This window comes from Prionailurus viverrinus, chromosome X, assembly GCF_022837055.1.
Source record: "Prionailurus viverrinus isolate Anna chromosome X, UM_Priviv_1.0, whole genome shotgun sequence".
Taxonomy (NCBI): Eukaryota; Metazoa; Chordata; class Mammalia; order Carnivora; family Felidae; genus Prionailurus; species Prionailurus viverrinus.
The window spans coordinates 81,494,394-81,514,819 of NC_062579.1; the positions used below are offsets into that span (position 1 = coordinate 81,494,394).

The window sequence follows — 20,426 nt, forward strand, 5'->3', positions numbered from 1 at the left end:
TGCGCTGGGTCCAAACATGAACCATCCATCCTCACTCAATCATCAGATAAGTTTCATAAATTCTCTTTGCCTGTCACAGCCAGATTAAAAAACGTTTAGAGCATGGGGCCAAGGTCAGGCATCGGAAAGGTTCCAGGACAGGACAAATAATGAAAAAGGGAAGATGGAAATCAAGGGCATGTTTCTCTTTTGCCTCAGACCAGGCCTGTACACCACAGCACCCTTGTGTATGCAAGTGGAGGGTCAAAATGCTGAGAAGGTAAGACCTTCAAGTCATCCTGGTATCTGGCTCTTTCACATTACATCTCTGTCTTCTACTTCACATCTGTGAATTCAGAGCCTTCTCTTCAACAAAGCATAAATCAGCTTTATCCATGTTCTGTTCTATAACACACAATCTAATTAGTCAGGATTTCCTCCATAAATGCCCAAATTCATCGTCAAAATAAAAAGCACCTCTGCTTATCAAGATTCTATCATTTCAGTTTACTCTGGGTCCAGTGAATAAACATCAGACATGTGTTCATCTTCCAGCTACCTCTCAAGGCAAGTTACAACCCCAGCTAAGTTCATAAAATGAAGGTGCTCAAGGCAGACATCAGCAAAGCCATCAACAAGCATGGTGAAGGAAATCAGTCCCTCTCAGAGACTGCATGCCCATTTACTCCTGTATCCCCTCCCAAAAATCAGGAGTGACAGTGTCAGTGTCAGCCTTCATGCACCCCTCCCCAGCCAAAGGCTCTAGCATGGTGCTCAGGCCATTATGAGTGTTTGTGAGAAAGGTGAACAAAAAGGAAGGGACATTTTGGCAACATCAGTGTTTGAGAACCTCGAGGCTGAGCTATCTCTCACCTCCCTCTGTGTCTAAGCCTCCTTTACCAATGCTCTCCCTGCAGCAACAGTCACCTAGACCAATCAAGTAAAGAAGAAAATTAAACCCGGACAGAAGTTCCTTGAGGCCCAAGGGGAGTCTTGTCTGCAGACTGGGTATGCCCACTAATCAAATTCCCTATCCAGATCGAATGGAGAGAGCTGGCACCCACACAGGATCAAGGACACAGTTGCTGTTTCAATAATAACCAGGGTAATTGATTACTGTGACCATCTGGATCAGAGCCTCTTTGGAAACAGCCAGTTGTCTGCTCGTCCAAGGTTTGTAATGACTCACACCACTAGGTTGAAAAGCTTCTAGTGACTACATCCCCATCCAATGCAGCTGCTCTAGCCTGGGCCACCACTGGTTGGAGTGAACACATTTAAAGAACAGCATCCCTTCATTTTCATGGCAACAGTAATGGCCATCATGCAAATGTCAGGGGCTCCCAAGTTATGTCTTTTTAAAATTGTGTGGAAAAAAAAGATAGGTTTGAGGAGTTATATGTGGTTGCCATGGAAAGAAAAAGAAAGCTAATGCTCTTATCGGAAGTAATTTTTTGGAAAGTCTTGGTACTACAACAAGAACATTTTCTGCATAGGGTATCTCTCAGGCTAGAGCTTACTATATCACTATATTCCTAAGAACTTTCTGTGTCTGGGGCTTAGTGAAGTTTAGGATACAAGTGGTCCCATGGGCCTCCTTCTGTTGACTCAGCCTGTTTTCAAGCAGTCAGAATGTTGATAATAGCCAGATTTGAGTGTGTGTAAGTATATAGGTAACTCAGTTTATAACTCAGTTTAAAACCCAGTTGCCTACAGAAATGGTTGGCCTAGAATAAAGACCCAATTGGCACAGGGATAGTGGAATGACCATGAATAATATCTCTGGGAACAGAGATGGAGGCAAAGCTAGGACTTCCAAAAGTACAATACTTTAGTTTGATAAAATTCCTCACAGCCTTCACAGGGTTTTGTAAACTGAAATACAACTTGGTTTTAAGAATCTTGAATCATCAATTTTTAACATATACCATCATCCTTGGTATGCCAACACATGCAAGTAGATTTTAAAGTCAATAAACATGACAAGACCTGGTTTCTGTATTCTTTTTTTAGTAATTCTTCAAGGTGACAAGGTAGAATGAGAAGAAATAGGTCTAAGAAATAGCCCCTTGGTTATTGAGAAGCCCTTTTCTTCTGTGAGTATATATTAGTATCTTATGGAACATTACACTATACTAGGCAAATTGAGAAATGCTAAAAAGAATTGCCTTCTTTAGTATCCAGACACTTACAAAGCAGTTGGGAAAACTAAAAGCATTAATGGAAGAAAACATGTAATTTAAGAGGAAATGGCATATGTTGTGGAGGTCAAGAGAAGGTTTAGTGGAGAAGTAGGTGTGTACCCTGAAAGACAGATAAAATCTGACTGCACAGAAAAAAAAGATGAAGAGCATTCCAGAAAAAGGCAACCGCTTGTAGCTTTGGACTAGCGGCGAGACGTGATGATATCAGTGCTTTACAAATACTGAATTGGCAGCATTGTTCATAGCAGAACTGAGTGAGGAAAGTCTGGAGGTAGGGGATGAGAAACCACTTAGGAAGCTGTTTGTCATTCACTCACTCATCCATCCATTCATCCATCCACTCATCCTTCCTTCCAACTGTATTTATTCTGAAAAGCATGTAGGTATTTGATAAGCTTAGGTGTGAGACAATGAGAACTTAGTAGCAAGAAGAGGAGGGAAAGAATATAAGAAGCACTGCAAATGAAGAATAAGAAATGAATTTCAAGTTTTCAAACTTCAGATAACAATAAGGATGGTGCCGCTAATGGAAACAGAAGTTGGGATGGAGAGCTATTCTGGCTGTATGCAAGAAGGTGACTTATTAACATAGCACCATCACAATCTACAAACAGGACTGTCACTCCCTACAATTCCTGAAATGCTGATAGAAAAGCGAGGGGTTTAAGGTATGAAATAAAGTTTAGACTAGATACAAGTAGAGTCTCTTCTCAATCTGAGATCTCATGAATTAAGGAAAGGTTCCTCTCTGGTGATGATAGTACCATATAACTTAAGAGGACACCTATCCAATCTCTCGCTCATTACTTCAATGATACTTGTAGCAAATGGCCATCCAGCATCTGCTTGAAATTTTCCAGGGATTATGAGCTCACAACCTCCCAAGACAGCTCTGTTACATTTTCAGACTGCTGTTAGGAAGTCTTTTTTTGTTTTGTTTTGTTTTTACTAAGTAGAACTGAAGTCTAGATTGCTCTGTATAAGTGTACCACAATTATGTACAATTATGATCCTTTGTCCTCATGAAAAACGTTAAAAAATTGCAAGAAGTGATTATAACCAGCCAAAATTCTTCTTATGACACATTTCATATACCTGGGTCATATCTACACTCTACAAGGGGTCAGTTTTTCAAGTCCATGGCCATCTGATTCCATGACTCACCTGGAAGCCCAGGGAGGCCTTGCTTCCCTGGTAATCCATCTATTCCTTGATCTCCAGGAAGCCCACGAGGTCCGGGAGATCCCGGCAGTCCATTTCCTGGGGGACCAGCTGGACCACTGTGGCCCTTTTCACCAGGAAGTCCTGGTAACCCCTTCTCACCTGGGAAGCCCTGTCCACCATCACCCTAGAGAACACATAAGAAAGAATGCAATCCCAACTTAAAGATTTATCCTGAGTTGTTTGACCATAGGAAAGAGGTAGCCAGTGTGACCAATGTTTGGTTTTTTGTTAAAATTCTCCGTCACTCTAGTTTATCAATCAGTTCCTCTGATTTAGTTCATTTAGTTCATGGAAATGAAGTTTGTCAATTCTTGATGATCTGATAATACAAAATATTCTAGACCAGTGGTGGGGAGGGGGCAGGAAACTGGAGCAAGGTAACAGTCCCTGGCAGGGGTTGGGTCACAGAAAGCAGCCGGATTACCTGCAAGGGAAAGCTGAGAAGCTAAAGCATTTTCAGTGATATGGTCAATGGGTACTAGCATTTCTCAAATGAGGCAATGACCCATTTTGAGAAAAAGATTCCCATTTTACAGAAAAGAAAAGCACAGAGCACAGAGTTTCATTGGCAGAGGTGGCAGGAGATGTTCTACCCTGTCTCATGGTTAGTGGCCATCAGGACCCCCACTAAGTCAGATGTGAGGATTTATAGAGCTTATCACCCAGGAACTATCAACTTACTGGGAGGCCTGGCAGACCTGGTAAACCTGGTACTCCATCCTTCCCTGGGATTCCTGTTTTACCAGGGAGCCCCTGGGGGCCAGGATCACCCCGCTCCCCTGGCATCCTTGATCTTGAACTGAGAGTTGGCTCCCCTTTCTCTCCTTTGCGGCCTGCAGGACCCCGAGGTCCAAATAAACCCTACAAAACAGACAAAAGGGAAACAATCAGGAGATGTATACATTATAGGACTCTGGTACCTAGCATAGGTCTGACCTAAAGCAGAACCTTGGGTACATTTTGGCACTGTTCAGGGCACTTGATAATTTCCTCATCTGGGATTACAACTGCCCATTTTTTTTCTTATCCTTTCTAAATCTTTGAAATTTTTGAGGATGGTAACCCTGTCTTAATTCGATTTCATCTTCAGGGCCCAGCGCAGTGTTAGGCAAATACAAACAATTTTGTGGAAGGAAGAGAGGGATTAAGGAAGTGAGGGAAGAGAGGGAACATAGGTAGGTCAAAGCAGAAAGGGACTTTGGAGATCAGCTAGTCTGACTTTTTCATATTACAGATCAAAACCCTGAAGCTTTGTTTTATTCCAATCTGTCTTTCCTGTGTTTTAGGAACGTGATGGGGGAGGAGTATGGGGCACTGGAAAGCTCCTATTGCTCCCTCAGGGCCAAAGTTTGGTGAGACTTACTGGAGTCCCTGATGGGCCCTGTGTACCCCCAGAGCCTGGATCTCCTCTGGTTCCTTTAAGGCCTGGAAGGCCAATGAGACCTTGTGACCCAGGCAGGCCTGGCTCCCCAGGTGGTCCAATGTTAGGGACACCGCCATCACAAGCACAAAACCCCGAGTCGCCTGGAGGAGAAAAAGACAACATTAAACAAAATAGACCATCTTTCTAAGAAAAAGGATGATACAACAGTGGTAATTTGTGACTTGAACAACTCCCTGGAGGGAATCAGAATGTCCACAGAGAACAAACTCACATGAACTAGGTTTATGAACCAGATCTACTCTCTATCAAAGTACATTTGTACCAGTGATTTGATTTCATTACTCTCAGGGGAGACAACCCAGCGATCAGTGAGTCTAATTATTGTACAGCCAGAGTTAAGAACCACTGCCCTATGCTAACCACTTGGATCTGGAATCTAAGCCACTCAAAAATTCTCTTCATCATAATGTCTTTTCCCTTGTGTTCTGTACACAGAGACAAATGTCCAATAAATGTATGACAGGGATTTTGGCAAAGCACCTTTGAAGTGGTATCAAGGAATCACTAACACTATAGCCCAGCCACCTGTACCTTCCATGCTTATGGTGTGGAAAATGAGAACTTAGGCCAATGTAGGTGACTCTGAGGTCCCCTAACATCCTGAAGGGCCTCTTTTTACTTTCAGAAAATTGATAATCCCTGAAACTCAGAAAGAACAGTCTGTAGCATTTCTCAAGTGTGATCCATGGATCACAGTCAGTTATGTTGCCTGTTCATAAGGCAGCTTGCTGGGCCTCACCCCAATTCTAATAAAGCAGACTCTCAGGAAGCCAGAACCAAGAATCTAATTTTGAGTAATCTCCCTTAGGTGATTCTCATGTACAGTGAAGCTTGAGAATCACCATCACTATTCCAGACTTAGGGAAAACCTTCTGGTCCCATGGGAATATAGAATGGGGAGCATTAGAGTTATATCTTTTCAGGAGCGAGAATGGTATCCGGAAGTACACTAGCTCTGTAGTGAGTCACACAAAGGCAAAGGTTAACATCCTAAGTCAAAACTTGCAATTCCATCTCCTTTTTCTCCAAATAGTCCTCCTTGCAGCTGAACAACAGAGATGGAACTTTTGAAAACTTCTCAACTAGCTCCTATACTTACGTAGTGACATTTTATGATTCAGTAATGAGAAAGGGGAAGAGTAAGTTAGGACCTCTCTGCTTGAGGCTGAGAAGAGCTGTTAACTCTGCGAGAGAAGGGGAAAGATCTCAGATAACTTGAACTCCCTAGGCCACCCCCAAACCTCTCTGGAGCCCAGAGTTTCACCTCTTCCTCCACTTAGGCCTGGGCTGCAACTAAAATGAATTGATTTATTTGAGCTTTAACCATCTGCATCTCAAGAGTATGAAACAGAGGAATGACCCAAAGGCAGCAAGAAGATGGACAGAGCAGTGTGGCCAAAGGCTGGCATAATCAGTTAGCCCTTCAACATCGGGAGGTGGGAAGGGAGATGCAGTTATTTTTCTGGAGCCAGTTGGTTGTTTCAGAGTGCCAACTCTTGACCTTTTCAGAGTCCTATCCTTCAGACTGAAGTTAATGATAAGTGGCATCCATCCTTGGCCTTGCAAGCTGAAAAGTGTTGCCGCATGTACTGGTTAATAACTGGGGTTAACGGCAACAACTTCTGCAGGTGACACAATAGGACGAGCAGCCTGCAAGCCACTTTGTTCTATGTGACCTCAACTTCCAGCCTCAGTCTCAGAGCCCTAAACATAGCCCTTCCAACAATCTTAAAATCAAATCCCTGATCAAGATCCCAAATTGCTTTTGTTCACATTCCCAAGGCCGTTAGTTTGCTCATTCCCCGGAAAGCTTTCTGCAAGGAGTGTGGGGAACAAAGAAACCCAAGGGGACAAAATTACCTTTTATTCCTTTGAGGCCTGGGTTTCCTTTTGGACCTCGTTCTCCTCGGAGACCAGGGAACCCTGGCTCTGTGTTCTGTAGTGTTCCAGTCTCAAATGTTCGACCTTCAGGACAAAGGAAGCATGAAGGATCTCACACGAGCCTAGACTCACATGACTCAGCACAGCAGCTCAGTCACTGAGGACTAAGCATCCTTGAGGCTAAACAACCGAAGCAGACACAGGGACCCAAAGTCTGTAGCAAGTCTTATCCCTTATTGACTCTATTCATTCTACTACTGCTTACAGAAGGTCTACTATGTTCCAGGCACTGGACTAGACAGTGAGGGTACAGGAATGACCCAGATAGCTTCAGTAAGCCAACAGGCCCAGAGTCTACCCCAGAAAGTTTGAGGGAATGGGTGCAAGCTGCAGAAGTCATGGGGTTTAGATTACAAACAAGCACACTGGGCATATTTCTAGCCTTTCTCTTAGAATCTAGAATTCCATACTCAGGTAGGAGACTTAGGGAAAATAAGCCTTGTAGAGGCTTTTAGCAACCATCTTGAGGATCCAGGCTTGGCTTTCCATTTCTCAGGCTCTCAGCCCACCCCACTGGAGCTTGAAGGAGCCAATGTTGCTTCATCATGAGCTGCAAGACCAGAGGCCAAGGGGCTGAGAACAGTGGAGGGTGGAATGAAATGAGTACAGAAATTGGAAGGAATTAGATAGTGTTTGGTTATTGAGGTGGCCTTAGCTTGCTTTTTTCTTGATGAGCACTCTGAGTGCTGTGGTCGTTAACCTGTAGAAGAAGGCTCTGACTCAGAGAGAACAAGGCCTTTGTCACTGCCCCTCTGCCAGTCATTGTGTATCCTGGCTATTTCTCCTGTGAAATGCTCTCTCCCTCAAAAATCATGAGTGTTCTGCCATCTGGGTCACACCTGAGTCTCAACACCAAAGAGAAAAATGAATGACTTACCAGGTGGGCCTGCTAGGCCTGGTAAGCCTGGCAAACCGCCTTTGCCAGGGGGGCCAGCTGCCCCAACAGTGGTGCGGCCTGGGTTTCCTTTGTCCCCCTTGAGACCTGGAACTCCTTGGTGCCCTAGGGCACCTGGGACACCTGGAAGAATAAGCCCACACAATAATGCTACTCATGTCACCTTACCCTTCAGGGGCATTGCAATCAGTGGCATACATTGGAAACTAACTCCAAGGGAAGAATTTGGAAAAGCATTTTCCCTTCTCTTGCATCAGAGTTAGAGGGCTCATTAGGAATCATCTAGCCTAACTCCTCAGTAAGTTGAGACCCAAAGTCATGAGGAAACATGGTCAAGGGCGCAAAGCTTTTTAGTGGCAAACCTGAGAGGGAAACCTGGTCTCCAGCCTTGTACTTTGTGATTTTTCAACCTTGGTAGTGGGATCAGCTGTACCTCCTCCAGTGGCTGCTTTATTTATTTATATATTTTTTTAAATTCTTTTTAACATTTATTTATTTTTGAGACAGAGAGAGAGAGAGCATGAACAGGGGAGGGTCAGAGGAAGAGGGAGGCATAGAATCTGAAACAGGCTCCAGGCTCTGAGCTGTCAGCACAGAGCCTGACACGGGGCTCGAACCCACAGACCGCGAGATCATGACCTGAGCCGAAGCTGGATGCTTAACCAACTGAGCCACCCAGGCGCCCCCTCCAGTGGCTGCTTTAAAAGCACAGGTATCCTTACAGATGCCCATCTCCAAGGAACTTAGAAACTGATGCCTTTAAAAGCAATGTCTGAAGCTTTATATTTGGGTCACCATGGCCTCTCAGAATCTGGCATGCCCTTTCTCTATTTACTACTATAGAATGATATACAGGTATGCCCCTCCAATTGTTGTTTCAAGGGTGTCATCCATAGGATCCTGGGCCATTTAGTGCCTGAGTTAAGCACAGAGTGAGGATCTGGGTACAAACTCTCCTCTGGGCTTTTGTTGGCCCCTTCTGGCAAGCATCAGCTGGGATGGCACATCCACAGAAGAGTGACAGTGTTCTAGCAGGCCAACACTGGCCCCCTCTGGTTACCACAAACCTCAGTAGAGTTGCCTGTTTAGCAATGCTACATTATTCAGGCCAAAAGAAAGCTGTTCACCCAGGTCCTATCTTCATATACATTAGCTTTGGGACAGTGGTAGGGAGCTTAGTGACTACCATTTACCTTTCCTTTGACTTTGGCTAGGTACATACCCAGACCAGAATGGATAGAGGACAGATCTGTGCAGGGGGTGAGTTAGTTTGCTTTACCTGGTAAAGCTGGCAAGCCAGGGAGGCCGGAAGGTCCAGGCAGGCCCTGGACGCCTTCATCTCCTTTAAGTCCTGGGAGGCCTGGCACACCAGGGTCTCCAGGGTAACCTGGCATTGTGATGAAAGAAAAAAGCCATAAGCAAACCCAGAGAAGGCCCACTAATGTCACAAAATGTCTAAGAGGAGTTGCAAGGAGATGTCCTCATGGTGGACGTGCCTTTCTTGTACTTCATAGGTCTCTCAGATGCTAATGGCCTCAGTGATAATGGGCCCACTTGAGCTAAGTCTCCATTAATGTCCAGAACCAGTCTGGCCAGGGTTTACCTTCCATGGTAAGATCTGGTAAGTGCTAGGAACGTTTTTCTACTACTACCAACCTGCTGTCATGCATCAAATGTCTACTATTTGTGTTACGGTGTTGAAGTCTACCACTCATATTATGCACATAGGTTCCCTGGAAGTGGAACATAAGAAGCTGCTGTCGAACATTAACACCTTGGCTTCAATGAATTTACTGGCTAGGGCATGGGCCAGAGAAGATGAGAGAGGAGAAATAATTTAGGACACTCAGGTAGAAGAGGTACAATAGTAGAAGCCTTTGCTCAAGCAAAGAGTAGACACTGGGCATATGGATGTTTGGAGAAGGCAATGGAAAGAGTTGGATACTTCTCCACCTCCTATGAAATCGTCAAACCCAAGCATGAATGGGATCATGTAGATGAGACACCAAGTGTCTCATGGTACAAGGCTGCAGTCAGCCTGGCTGGGGAGGATACCAATCCTTCCCTAAGCATCTTTAAGAGAACAATTTTCAGCAAGTTCAGGCCCAGTCTGACCCAAATCCTAGTCTTAGTGGACCCAACACAAACATGAAGCATAGGGCTTGACTTCTTTGCCCAAAGACATTGGAGTTCAATTTTCTAAGTACAGGACTCATGAGGGGCCCTTGAGGGCGTTGGGTTTAGCAGCAATCCAGTGGCTGACAAAGTACCCTTTTCACAATCGCAGGGAATATAGAATTTAAGTCCTGGTGCTTTCTTTTTCACTCAAATCAATGAAAAGTTTCACCTGAGATCACAGCACCATCCGTATCGATGTAAACATCTGGGCCTGGCAAGCCAATGCCACCCTTTTCACCCTGTAAAGATTCAATGCGTTAAATGCAAATATTTCTGTGACCTCATCACTCAAGATCTATGTGCCTTCAAAACCACTCCTCAGGAAAATGAAAGGTTTCTCCTCCTGCAACCCCTAATTCCCAGGGCCAACTAGTCCATAGGTTAATTCTAGAGCTCAATAAGTTTCAGATGAAGGCAACATAAGGCAGGCCAGAGGCCTTACACTCAATTGCAAACCTGTCAAAAACAAGGGATCTCAATTTTATTTTGCACCCTGAAAGGGCGGGCCTACGCCAGCCGACTCCATCTTGTTCTGTGTCCTTCACCTAGACCACGCCTCCTCCCTTTGAGTGACCTCCCGCTCACCCATTCAAGCTTCCTGATCAAAACACGCCACTTCCCCAGCCAATCGGCTGCCCCTAGACCCCTATAAAACCTTTGTGCTTTTGAAACTCGCTCTCTTTCCCTGGTATCTCACCGCTGCGTCGGTGCAGGTAGGGGATTGAGCTCGAGCTAGCTCGAATAAAGGCTCTTTGCTTTTGCATCGGACTCAGCTCCTTAGTGGTCTTTGGGGATCACGAATTCTGGGCATAACATTTGGGGGCTCGGCCCGGGATCCCCAAGAACCCCAAGGGACCCCCGACCCAGAGAGCCTGACTGGCCACGGTTAGTGTCTGTTTGTTCTGTCTTTTCTGTGTGAGCTCATTTCTGGAATTCTGGTAGTGCCCGACACGGTCTAAGTGGACGCACTGGAGGACCACGGGCCGGGAGTTTCGGAAGACGTTCCGATTCTCCCTTCTGGAGGGACGTGGAATCCCCTCATCTGTTTCGGAGGGACATGGAATCCCCTCAAAGGTCTGAGACGAGGCGGGTCGCTCCCGCTGGTCGGTGTGAGGCCGTCATCTTTGGAGGGACGTGGAATCCCCTCATCGGTTTTGGAGGGACGTGGAATCCCCTCATCAGTTTTGGAGGGACATGGAATCCCCTCAAAAGCTAGCTTTCAGTTTTGCTTCCATGGAGTTGGAAGACTTTCTAGGGGCCCTCTGTTTGTCTGCTTTTGTGTTTCTCTGTTTTGCTCTGTGGACTTACTGGACGGACGTTATGGGACAGACTTGGACTACTCCTCTAAGTATTATGATTGATCACTTTAAGGATGTGAGGGGAAGAGCTAACAACCTCAGTGTGGAAGTCCGAAAGGGTCGGTTGCAGTTTTTTTGCTCTAGCGAGTGGCCAACTTTCAATGTCGGATGGCCACCAGAGGGGAGCTTCGACCTCCCTACCATCCACCGAGTCAGGAGTATCATCTCTCAGCCTAAGACGGGCCATCTTGATCAGCTCCCTTACATTATCACTTGGCAGGACCTTGTAGAAGACCCACCCTCTTGGCTTAAGCCCTTCCTAACCCTGCTCCCTCCGGAGCCAAAACCCATTCTTGCTTTGCAGGAGACAGAGAAGAGGAAACGTCTTACCCAGCCTTCAGCACCCCTCTACCCTGTCCTACAGGGGGGTACTGAAGAAGAATTAATTTTTCCTCCCCCATATAACCCCTCTAGGATGCCGGAAGAACACCATCCTCCCCCTCCGGGGGAGGCAGACGCTGTTCCGAGAGCGGGAGGCGGAAACGCTCCAGGGGGAAGCCCGCCCTTTACCAGACAAAGGGCTCAGAGGGGGCAATCCGCCTCCGCCGCCGACTCTACTATTCTGCCCTTGCGAGCCACCGGACCCCCAGACGCGGAGGGGAATCAGCCCCATCACTATTGGCCTTTCGCCACTAGTGACCTCTACAATTGGAAAGCTCAGAATCCTAAGTTTTCCGAGAAACCGGCAGGGCTTATTGATTTATTAGACTCTGTTCTTTTTACCCATCAGCCCACGTGGGACGATTGCCAGCAGCTTTTGCAGGTCTTGTTCACGACTGAAGAAAGAGAAAGAATCCTCAGTGGGGCCCGAAAACTAGTTCCGGGCGCAGATGGGATCCCACCACCAACCAGGCTCAGATAGATGCCTCCTTCCCCTTAACTCGGCTCCAGTGGGATTTCAACATGGCAGAAGGTAAGGAGAGGCTCCGGGTCTACCGCCAGACTCTAATGGGGGGTCTCTGAATGGCTGCTAGAAAGCCAACCAATTTGGCCAAGGTAGGAAATGTACAACAGGGAAAAGATGAATCTCCGGCTGCCTTTTTAGAACGGATCATGGAGGCATTCCGTACCTATACCCCCATGGATCCAGAGGCTCCGGAAAGCAAGGCAGCTGTTATCATGGCCTTTGTAAACCAATCGGCCGTAGACATTAGGAGAAAATTACAGAAAATAGATACACTAGGAGAAAAAAGTCTGCAGGACTTACTGGTGGTAGCCGAAAAGGTATATAATAACCAGGAGCCTCCTGAGGACAAGCAGGCTCGCGCCATGGCAGCTGCCAGCAGTAAGCAGACTCGAGACCTGGCCAGAATACTGCTAGCTACCACTGCTGACTTCCCCGAGGAAGGAGACCGCCGTCTCCGGCAGCTGGCAGACGACGCAAGAAAAGGTAAAGGAACCACCAAGCGGGGGAAGCAGAGGCTGCAGAAGGATCAGTGCGCATACTGCAAGGAGATAGGGCATTGGGCCTGAGATTGTCCGAAAAGGGCCGGCGGGAAGGGAAGCAAGACTGATGGAGTAAAAGTCCTAGAGCTGGATGAACTAAGTGATTAGGGGAGTCAGGGTTCGGACCCTCTCCCCGAACCCAGGGTAACTCTTAAAGTGGAGGGGACCCCTATTGACTTCCTTGTCGACACCGGAGCACAACATTCGGTCCTCCGCACCCCACAAGGAAAACTAGCTTGCAGGAAGTCCTGGGTACAAGGGGCAACTGGTATGAGCCAGTATTCATGGACTACCCGAAGAACAGTAGATTTGGGAACGGGCCGGGTATCCCACTCCTTTATGGTAATACCAGAATGCCCCTACCCGCTGTTAGGACGGGACTTACTGACCAAGATTGGAGCTCAGATAACTTTCAGACAAGGGGGGCCTCAGGTCACCGATGGCAAGGGCCACCCCATCCAGGTCCTGACCATGAAACTGGAGGATGAATACCTCCTCCACCAGGAGGCGCTCCCGAGAGAGGATAATATAGACAGATGGCTACAAGAATTCCCCTCGGTTTGGGCAGAGACAGGGGGGATGGGACTAGCTGCTCATAGGACCCCAGTCCTGGTAGAGCTCAAGCCAGGAGAGAGTCCGGTAAGGATCAAACAATACCCCATGTCTCAGGAGGCCCGGAAGGGGATCCAGCCACACATCCGGAGACTACGAAGCCTAGGGGTACTAGTTCCTTGCCAGTCTGCCTGGAACATCCCCTTACTGCCGGTCAAAAAGCCTCACACAAATGACTACCGACCGGTACAAGACCTCCGGGAAGTAAATAAGAGGGTCGCGGACATACACCCAACTGTTCCCAACCCATATACTCTCTTGAGCTCCTTAGCGCCCTCCAGGGTCTGGTATACTGTACTAGATTTAAAGGACGCCTTCTTCAGTCTGCCGTTGGCACCCCAGAGCCAACCCTTGTTCGCCTTTGAGTGGCATGATCCGGAGGAGGGCTACAGTGGACAACTCACCTGGACACGGCTACCTCAGGGATTCAAAAATTCACCCACCATCTTCGACGAGGCACTACACGAGGACCTGGGTGAGTACAGAAGGGAGCACCCTGGCCTCACCCTTCTACAGTATGTAGATGACATCCTGATTGCTGCCGACACTGCCAAAGACTGTGAGCGAGGGACCCAGGACCTGCTGGCTACCCTGGGGGCCTTAGGATACCGGGCATCCGCGAAGAAGGCTCAGATATGCAGGGAGAGGGTAAGTTACCTGGGATATATCCTGGAGGGCGGACAGCGGCGGTTATCAGAAGCCAGAAAAGAAACTGTCCTAAAGATCCCTACTCCCACCTCCCGAAGAGAAGTGAGGGAATTCCTAGGATCAGCCGGCTACTGCCGCCTCTGGGTTCCAGGTTTTGCTGAGATCGCCAGGCCCCTATATGAAGCTACCAAAGAGGGGAAAACATTTAAATGGGCTGAAAAAGAAGAAACTGCCTTTAATCAGTTAAAAAGGGCCCTCCTAAGTGCCCCAGCCCTGGGCCTACCGGACATTACGAAGCCCTTCCACCTCTTTGTAGACGAACATAAGGGAATAGCAAAAGGAGTTCTAACTCAAGCCTTAGGCCCCTGGAACCGTCCAGTGGCTTACCTGTCTTAGAAACTAGACCCAGTGGCTGCCGGCTGGCCGCCATGCCTAAGAATTATTGCGGCAACAGCACTCCTAGTCAAGGATGCAGACAAACTGACCCTAGGACAGGAGATCTGGATCACGACCCCACACGCCATTGAAGGGGTCCTGAAACAGCCTCCGGATAGATGGATGAGCAATACACGTATGACTCATTACCAGAGCCTCCTACTCAACCCTCCACGAGTGCGGTTCCACCCCAGTGCAGCCCTCAATCCCGCAACCCTGCTGCCCGACCCTGACCTAGGTGCTCCATTACCGGCCCCTCCCCGATGCCGAGGCTACTTGGTTCACTGATGGCAGCAGCTTTGTGCAAAACGGACACAGGTATGCAGGTGCAGCGGTGGTCACCGAAACGGACACCATATGGGCAGAGGCTCTACCCTCCGGAACGTCAGCCCAGCGAGCAGAGCTCATAGCCCTCACCAAGGCGCTGATGCTGGGAGCTGGAAAACGGCTCAACGTCTACACAGACAGCCGTTATGCATTTGCCACAGCTCATATTCATGGGGCAATTTATCAGGAGAGGGGGTTACTGACGGCAGAAGGACGGACTATAAAAAATAAGCAGGAGATACTTAACCTGCTTACGGCCTTATGGCTTCCTGCCAAGTTAGCCATTATCCACTGCCAAGGGCACCAAAAAGCTGATAACCCAGTAGCTAGAGGTAATCGAAAGGCTGACCAGGCAGCCAAGGCAGTAGCCCTTACTCCAGTCCCCACCATGACCATACAACTACCAGACCCGGGAGACCCAGTTTTACCAGACCAGCCCAAGTACTCCCAGGAGGAGTTACAGCGGATCAAGAAACTCCCCATGGCCCAGGAGATAAAGGGATGGTGGTATACACCTAACAAGGAACTCGTGTTTCCAGACCAGCTCGGAGTCTCAATATTAGAGCACATGCATTGGTCTACTCACATGGGGGCCCGAAAATTAAAAGACTTAATCCGACATGCCGGAATTAAGATTCACCAACAGGACACCAAAATAGAGCAAGTTGTATCTGCCTGCAAGACCTGCCAACTCACCAACGCGAGGGCCACATCAAATAAAAAAGGAACCAGGCTCAGAGGCACCAGACCAGGAGCCCAATGGGAAGTCGACTTCACTGAAGTCAAACCAGGAAAGTATGGTTTTAAATATCTTTTAGTATTTACAGACACCTTCTCTGGCTGGGTGGAGGCATACCCAACCAAGCATGAAACGGCTCAGACGGTGGCTAAGAAGCTACTAGAAGACATCTTGCCCAGGTATGGTTTTCCTGCCATGGTAGGATCGGACAATGGACCAGCTTTTATCTCGCAGGTAACACAGGCAGTAGCCAAGGCGGTGGGGGCAAACTGGAAATTACATTGTGCTTATAGGCCCCAGAGCTCAGGACAAGTAGAAAGAATGAATAGAACCCTAAAAGAGACCCTTACCAAATTAACCATGGAGACTGGCGGGGACTGGGTGACTCTCCTACCATACGCCCTTTACCGGGTTAGAAACACTCCTTACACTCTGGGTTTTACTCCCTACGAGATCATGTTTGGCAGGCCACCCCCTGTTTTTCCCAGCCTTTGAGCTGAACTTATTGCTGAGTTTAAAGATCAAGAACTTTTTCTTTCCTTGAGCGGGCTCCAGAGGGCGCACGAGGACATTTGGCCGCGCCTCCGTGCCATCTACGAGGCTGGCCCGATCCCGACACCTCATCAGTACAGGCCGGGAGACTGGGTCTACGTCAAGAGGCACCACCGAGAGACTCTCGAGCCGCGCTGGAAGGGACCCTACATCGTGGTGTTGACAATCCCCACCGCTCTCAAGGTAGACGGCATCGCGACCTGGGTCCATCACACTCACGCCCAGCCAGTGGACCCCTCCTCGATCCGGAAGGACTTCGTCACGCGATGGGCCATCAGTCGGGACCAACACAACCCGCTCAAGCTCAAGCTACAGCGCATTCGACCCACCTAATATTGGTAACTCTGTTAACTCTGCTTGTCATTGCTCATACGCCCCCCAAAACATCACCTGGCAGATCATAGACACCAGCTCGGGGACAATACTTAATCAGACCTCCCAGAGCCACCCCAGGGACACTTGCTTCCCAGAACTTTGTGTAAACCTCCAAACTCTGTTCCCCTTGTCACCATAAATGCAGCTGGCCCCATGATTGGGTCCGTAAGCTACATGACAAGGGGGGAATGAAAGGGTGGGCCTACGCCAGCCGACTCCATCTTGTTCTGTGTCCTTCACCTAGACCACGCCTCCTCCCTTTGAGTGACCTCCCGCTCACCCATTCAAGCTTCCTGATCAAAACACGCCACTTCCCCAGCCAATCGGCTGCCCCTAGACCCCTATAAAACCTTTGTGCTTTTGAAACTCGTTCTCTTTCCCTGGTATCTCACCGCTGCGTCGGTGCAGGTAGGGGATTGAGCTCGAGCTAGCTCGAATAAAGGCTCTTTGCTTTTGCATCGGACTCGGCTCCCTAGTGGTCTTTGGGGATCACGAATTCTGGGCATAACACAACCTGACTCAAGGATAATCTGCTTCTGGACCCGAGGAACATGTCACAAGAACAGACAACATTGCTGCACCAAAGAGGTGCAAAGGAAGGAGCAGTTGCAAAATTTTCTCCACACTTAGCAGGCCTAAGACTCTGCTACCGTCACTGGCCTTGTTAGTGGATGATGTCAGGCAGAGGAAGTCAAAGGACTTTCCAAAAGGGTGACTCAGTCCCCAAAAGGGGGACTCAGGTATCAGAATCAGATACAATGGCATATCCAGGTAGGATGGTGGGAGCTGCCTGTCCTAGGTACAGGCAATGAGGGGGTGCATCGTCTGTAGAGAATTTAAAAACAATCCCCCCCCAAAATTTGGCAATTCTAAACCATGTCAGTAGTAGAATATTCTTCCTTGTAGAGATGGATTTGCTTTCATAGCCTCCCCCTTTTAGTCTGCCATTGATCAAGTGGAATCTAAGGAATGCTCAATGGCTTTGTGTGTTAAAAGTAGTTCATGCACTGAAGTGCATATGAAAAGAGTAACCTTTAAAATGTTAAAAAATACTTCATCTCATCTGTAGGCATTTGTTAAGGTCCAAGAGTTTGTGTCCTCCTTCCCCCCCCCCCCCCCGCCCTCAATTCATTTTGAAAACCTAATGCCCAAGGTGATGGTATTAGGATGTGGCATCTTTGGGAAGTGATCAGGTCATAAGGGTGGAGCTAATGCCCTTAAGAGGACTAATGCCCTTATAAGAAAAGGCCAAGAGAGCTAGCTTGCCCCTTCCACCATGTGAGGACACAGTGAGAAGTCAGTGACATGGAAGAGGACCCTCACCCAACCATTCTGGGACCATGATCTCGGGCTTCTCAAAACTGTGAGAAATAATTTTCTGTTGTTTATAAGTCACCCAGTCTGTGATATTTTCTTATAGCAGCCAAATGGACTAAACAGCATTTATGGTAATTTTTCACTCTTCCACCTCCCCAATCCAGGATTTTCACTTCCCAACATTACCTTAATTCCTGGAAATCCATTAAATCCAGGGAAACCTGAGGACCCTTTCTTGCCCTGTGACAGAAACATAGTTACAACTAAGTCAAATGTCTAAGAGCATACGGGGGACTGGTCTTTGGACGAGGCCAGGGCAAATGGCACAGGGACGTTGGCTGGCATGCCAGAGTATTCCAGGAGTCTACCTGACTCTGGAGGGTGTAAAAGGTTCCAGAAGGCAATATGGACCAGGTAGCCACCTTGCATCTTAGGAGGTATAAGGGCCACCGGCTAGAGATGAATACAAGCAGGCTGGACTTGCTAGACCCCGATAACGTAATAAGTAAGTATGACCATGGTACGGCACTGGATTGGTAGCACTGGAGACTCTGCTTCTTGGGTCAAGATAAAAGAAGATAGTGGCTGAGATTATACCAAAGAGAGGTAGATACTTTGTATTATAAGCAGTGATTCCCTTTGGACTGATGGCCACATTAAGTAAAGCAAGAGGGCCTTTTAATTATGACTTTACATGTGGGCTTTTAATGATATTAACCAAAATACCTGACTCCCTGGGGGGCCTCGGAGTCCTTCTAAACCCATGGGACCCTGTAAAGAAAATGGAGGCACTTTAGAAAGATTAATAGCCTACACTAGAAAAAGCCAATAGACTTACATAACAAAGCTATCCAACTGAGTTCAGGATTTTGCCTATCCTAAAATCAGGTAAGAGAATGTTCCTAGACCTGGCTTAATGACTTTTCTTCTAAGCACTAATCCATCAGGCTGAATAACCACACAGAGCATTTTTAAAGAGCTAAACAAATGGAAACATTTTAAGTACTAGGTGGAATTTGGTAGAAGGGATGGGTGGTATTATACTTAGTGTGCATTAGTTCCAAGTCATGAGACTTTTTAAATAGATTGTGGGAGGGCCTCTTGTCTCTCACCCCAAATGCATTCTTGGTTGGTGATTATGTCTTTTCAAGACAAGAGAGTAAAGTAGAGGAAGAAATGGTGGGGTAATGGGTGAACACTGCTGAATATTCAAAATACTCTTAACAAGATTTATGATCACACTAAAATCATAATTTTCTAAAATATGACTTCTTTAAGGCTAAAGGTTGGCCAATTGCTTACAGCCCAACATCTAAGTGACTGAAACACTTAAAATCACCGAGGCTAACAATTATTTCTTCACTTGAATTGAGCTTATTATCAGAAATTGTTGATTGCAAACATCACTATGTTCTAGAACATCCCAGGCTTGTTTCTGTCCTATAAAGATTGTACTTGGCCCTCTTTCTTCCATTCCTGCAACACCCACACTCTTGCCCACATTCCCTCAGGATAAAATATAATTAAAACAAGACAACACTCACACCATTTTTAGCCCAGAAGATAATTATGTACGATAACAAAGAGAGTAAGTAGGCTGAGGAGCCATTCCTTATTCAAAGGAGCCACTAAGTCAAGGAAATGGGGCAAAGTGAAAAGGAGGAGATCATAGAGACCTGTCAGAGGGCTGAGGAAGAGAAATAAAAGAAGCTTTGGTGGCCATCAGGTTACATAACATAAAGGTGCAAACAGGACAAAAAAATATGGACTGGGTGACTTGATAGACTTAGGCAAGCAACATTCCAGGTTCATACCCTAGGTCCTGGCAAACCAGGGATTCCCTTTTCACCCTTTTCTCCAGCAGTTCCAAATCCCTAAAGGAAAAAAGAAACCACAAGTTATAACATCCATTTCTTCATAGGTCTCCTGGCTCCATCCAAAGCAGGGAAGTAACTTTAAATCAGTGCCACTGACCTATTGGGGAGGCTCACCATGATGAGTCTCTTGTCACTGTCTGAGAAACACATGGGTCCTGAATATAATTTGGACCACTGATTCAAGGTTCCCTCTTGGTTTTAGAAGTAATGTCATGTTCCCCTAAACACTAGTACATGTATTCATAGCAACATGGACTGACAGCATAAAAATGATTAAATATCTAACCTCATTGGTTTTACAGATGGTAACACTAACATTCAGAAGGGTTAAGCATGTCATATGGGTTACAGAATCAATGAGATGGCCAGGTCTTCAAATTTCCATTCCAGGGCCCTTTCCATGAAAATAGGCTGTCTTCCATCACCTAGGAACTCATTTCTTTGACCCACAGATGGAGAATTTTGTTAATTGTTGGGGGTCGATACTAGAGGGAAGAGCTTTTGCCCTCTGGAGACATGATGACTGTGTCATTCTCTTCAGTGGGAAGGATTATTTCTTTCTAGGTGTGGTCTAGAACCCTGCAGACCCTAGCAGTACTCTGAAGGGCACTATGAGATGGTCTTCAATCCCTCTTGCCCTGCTCAAAGACTGAAGACTTTCAGTCATAGACCTGACTTGGGGACAAGCAGAAATCCAAAGAGCAGACTGAGTGAGAAAAGCTTCCTTCCCTCTGGGTCCAAGGCAAGCATATTCTGGGCCCTTGAGATACAGAAGAGTTCATTATTAAAGTGGATAGAGCCTTTCATGGCAAACCTCATCAAGGCCATTTTGTTGTTACTGTTTAAAATTGGACTTTCTGGAGCATAGATTTTGG

The 20,426-nt window shown here is 47.1% G+C and overlaps 1 protein-coding gene across 3 annotated transcripts in view; it reads right to left on the bottom strand.

Annotated features, from left to right (window-relative positions):
* Nucleotides 1-20,426, bottom strand: part of COL4A6 (collagen type IV alpha 6 chain) — a 322,473-nt gene that overhangs the window by 34,466 nt on the left and 267,581 nt on the right. For 2 of the 3 annotated variants that reach the window (XM_047844389.1, XM_047844387.1), the window contains 11 exons: nucleotides 19,489-19,548; nucleotides 18,401-18,445; nucleotides 17,861-17,914; nucleotides 10,035-10,104; nucleotides 8,967-9,074; nucleotides 7,670-7,810; nucleotides 6,712-6,816; nucleotides 4,771-4,931; nucleotides 4,089-4,268; nucleotides 3,348-3,531; nucleotides 853-906 (listed from right to left, as the gene is read on the bottom strand). In XM_047844389.1, the coding sequence (XP_047700345.1) occupies nucleotides 853-906; nucleotides 3,348-3,531; nucleotides 4,089-4,268; nucleotides 4,771-4,931; nucleotides 6,712-6,816; nucleotides 7,670-7,810; nucleotides 8,967-9,074; nucleotides 10,035-10,104; nucleotides 17,861-17,914; nucleotides 18,401-18,445; nucleotides 19,489-19,548 (1,162 nt within the window). The remainder of the gene's footprint in view (nucleotides 1-852; nucleotides 907-3,347; nucleotides 3,532-4,088; nucleotides 4,269-4,770; nucleotides 4,932-6,711; nucleotides 6,817-7,669; nucleotides 7,811-8,966; nucleotides 9,075-10,034; nucleotides 10,105-17,860; nucleotides 17,915-18,400; nucleotides 18,446-19,488; nucleotides 19,549-20,426) is intronic. The other variant, XM_047844388.1, reaches the window with a different exon arrangement.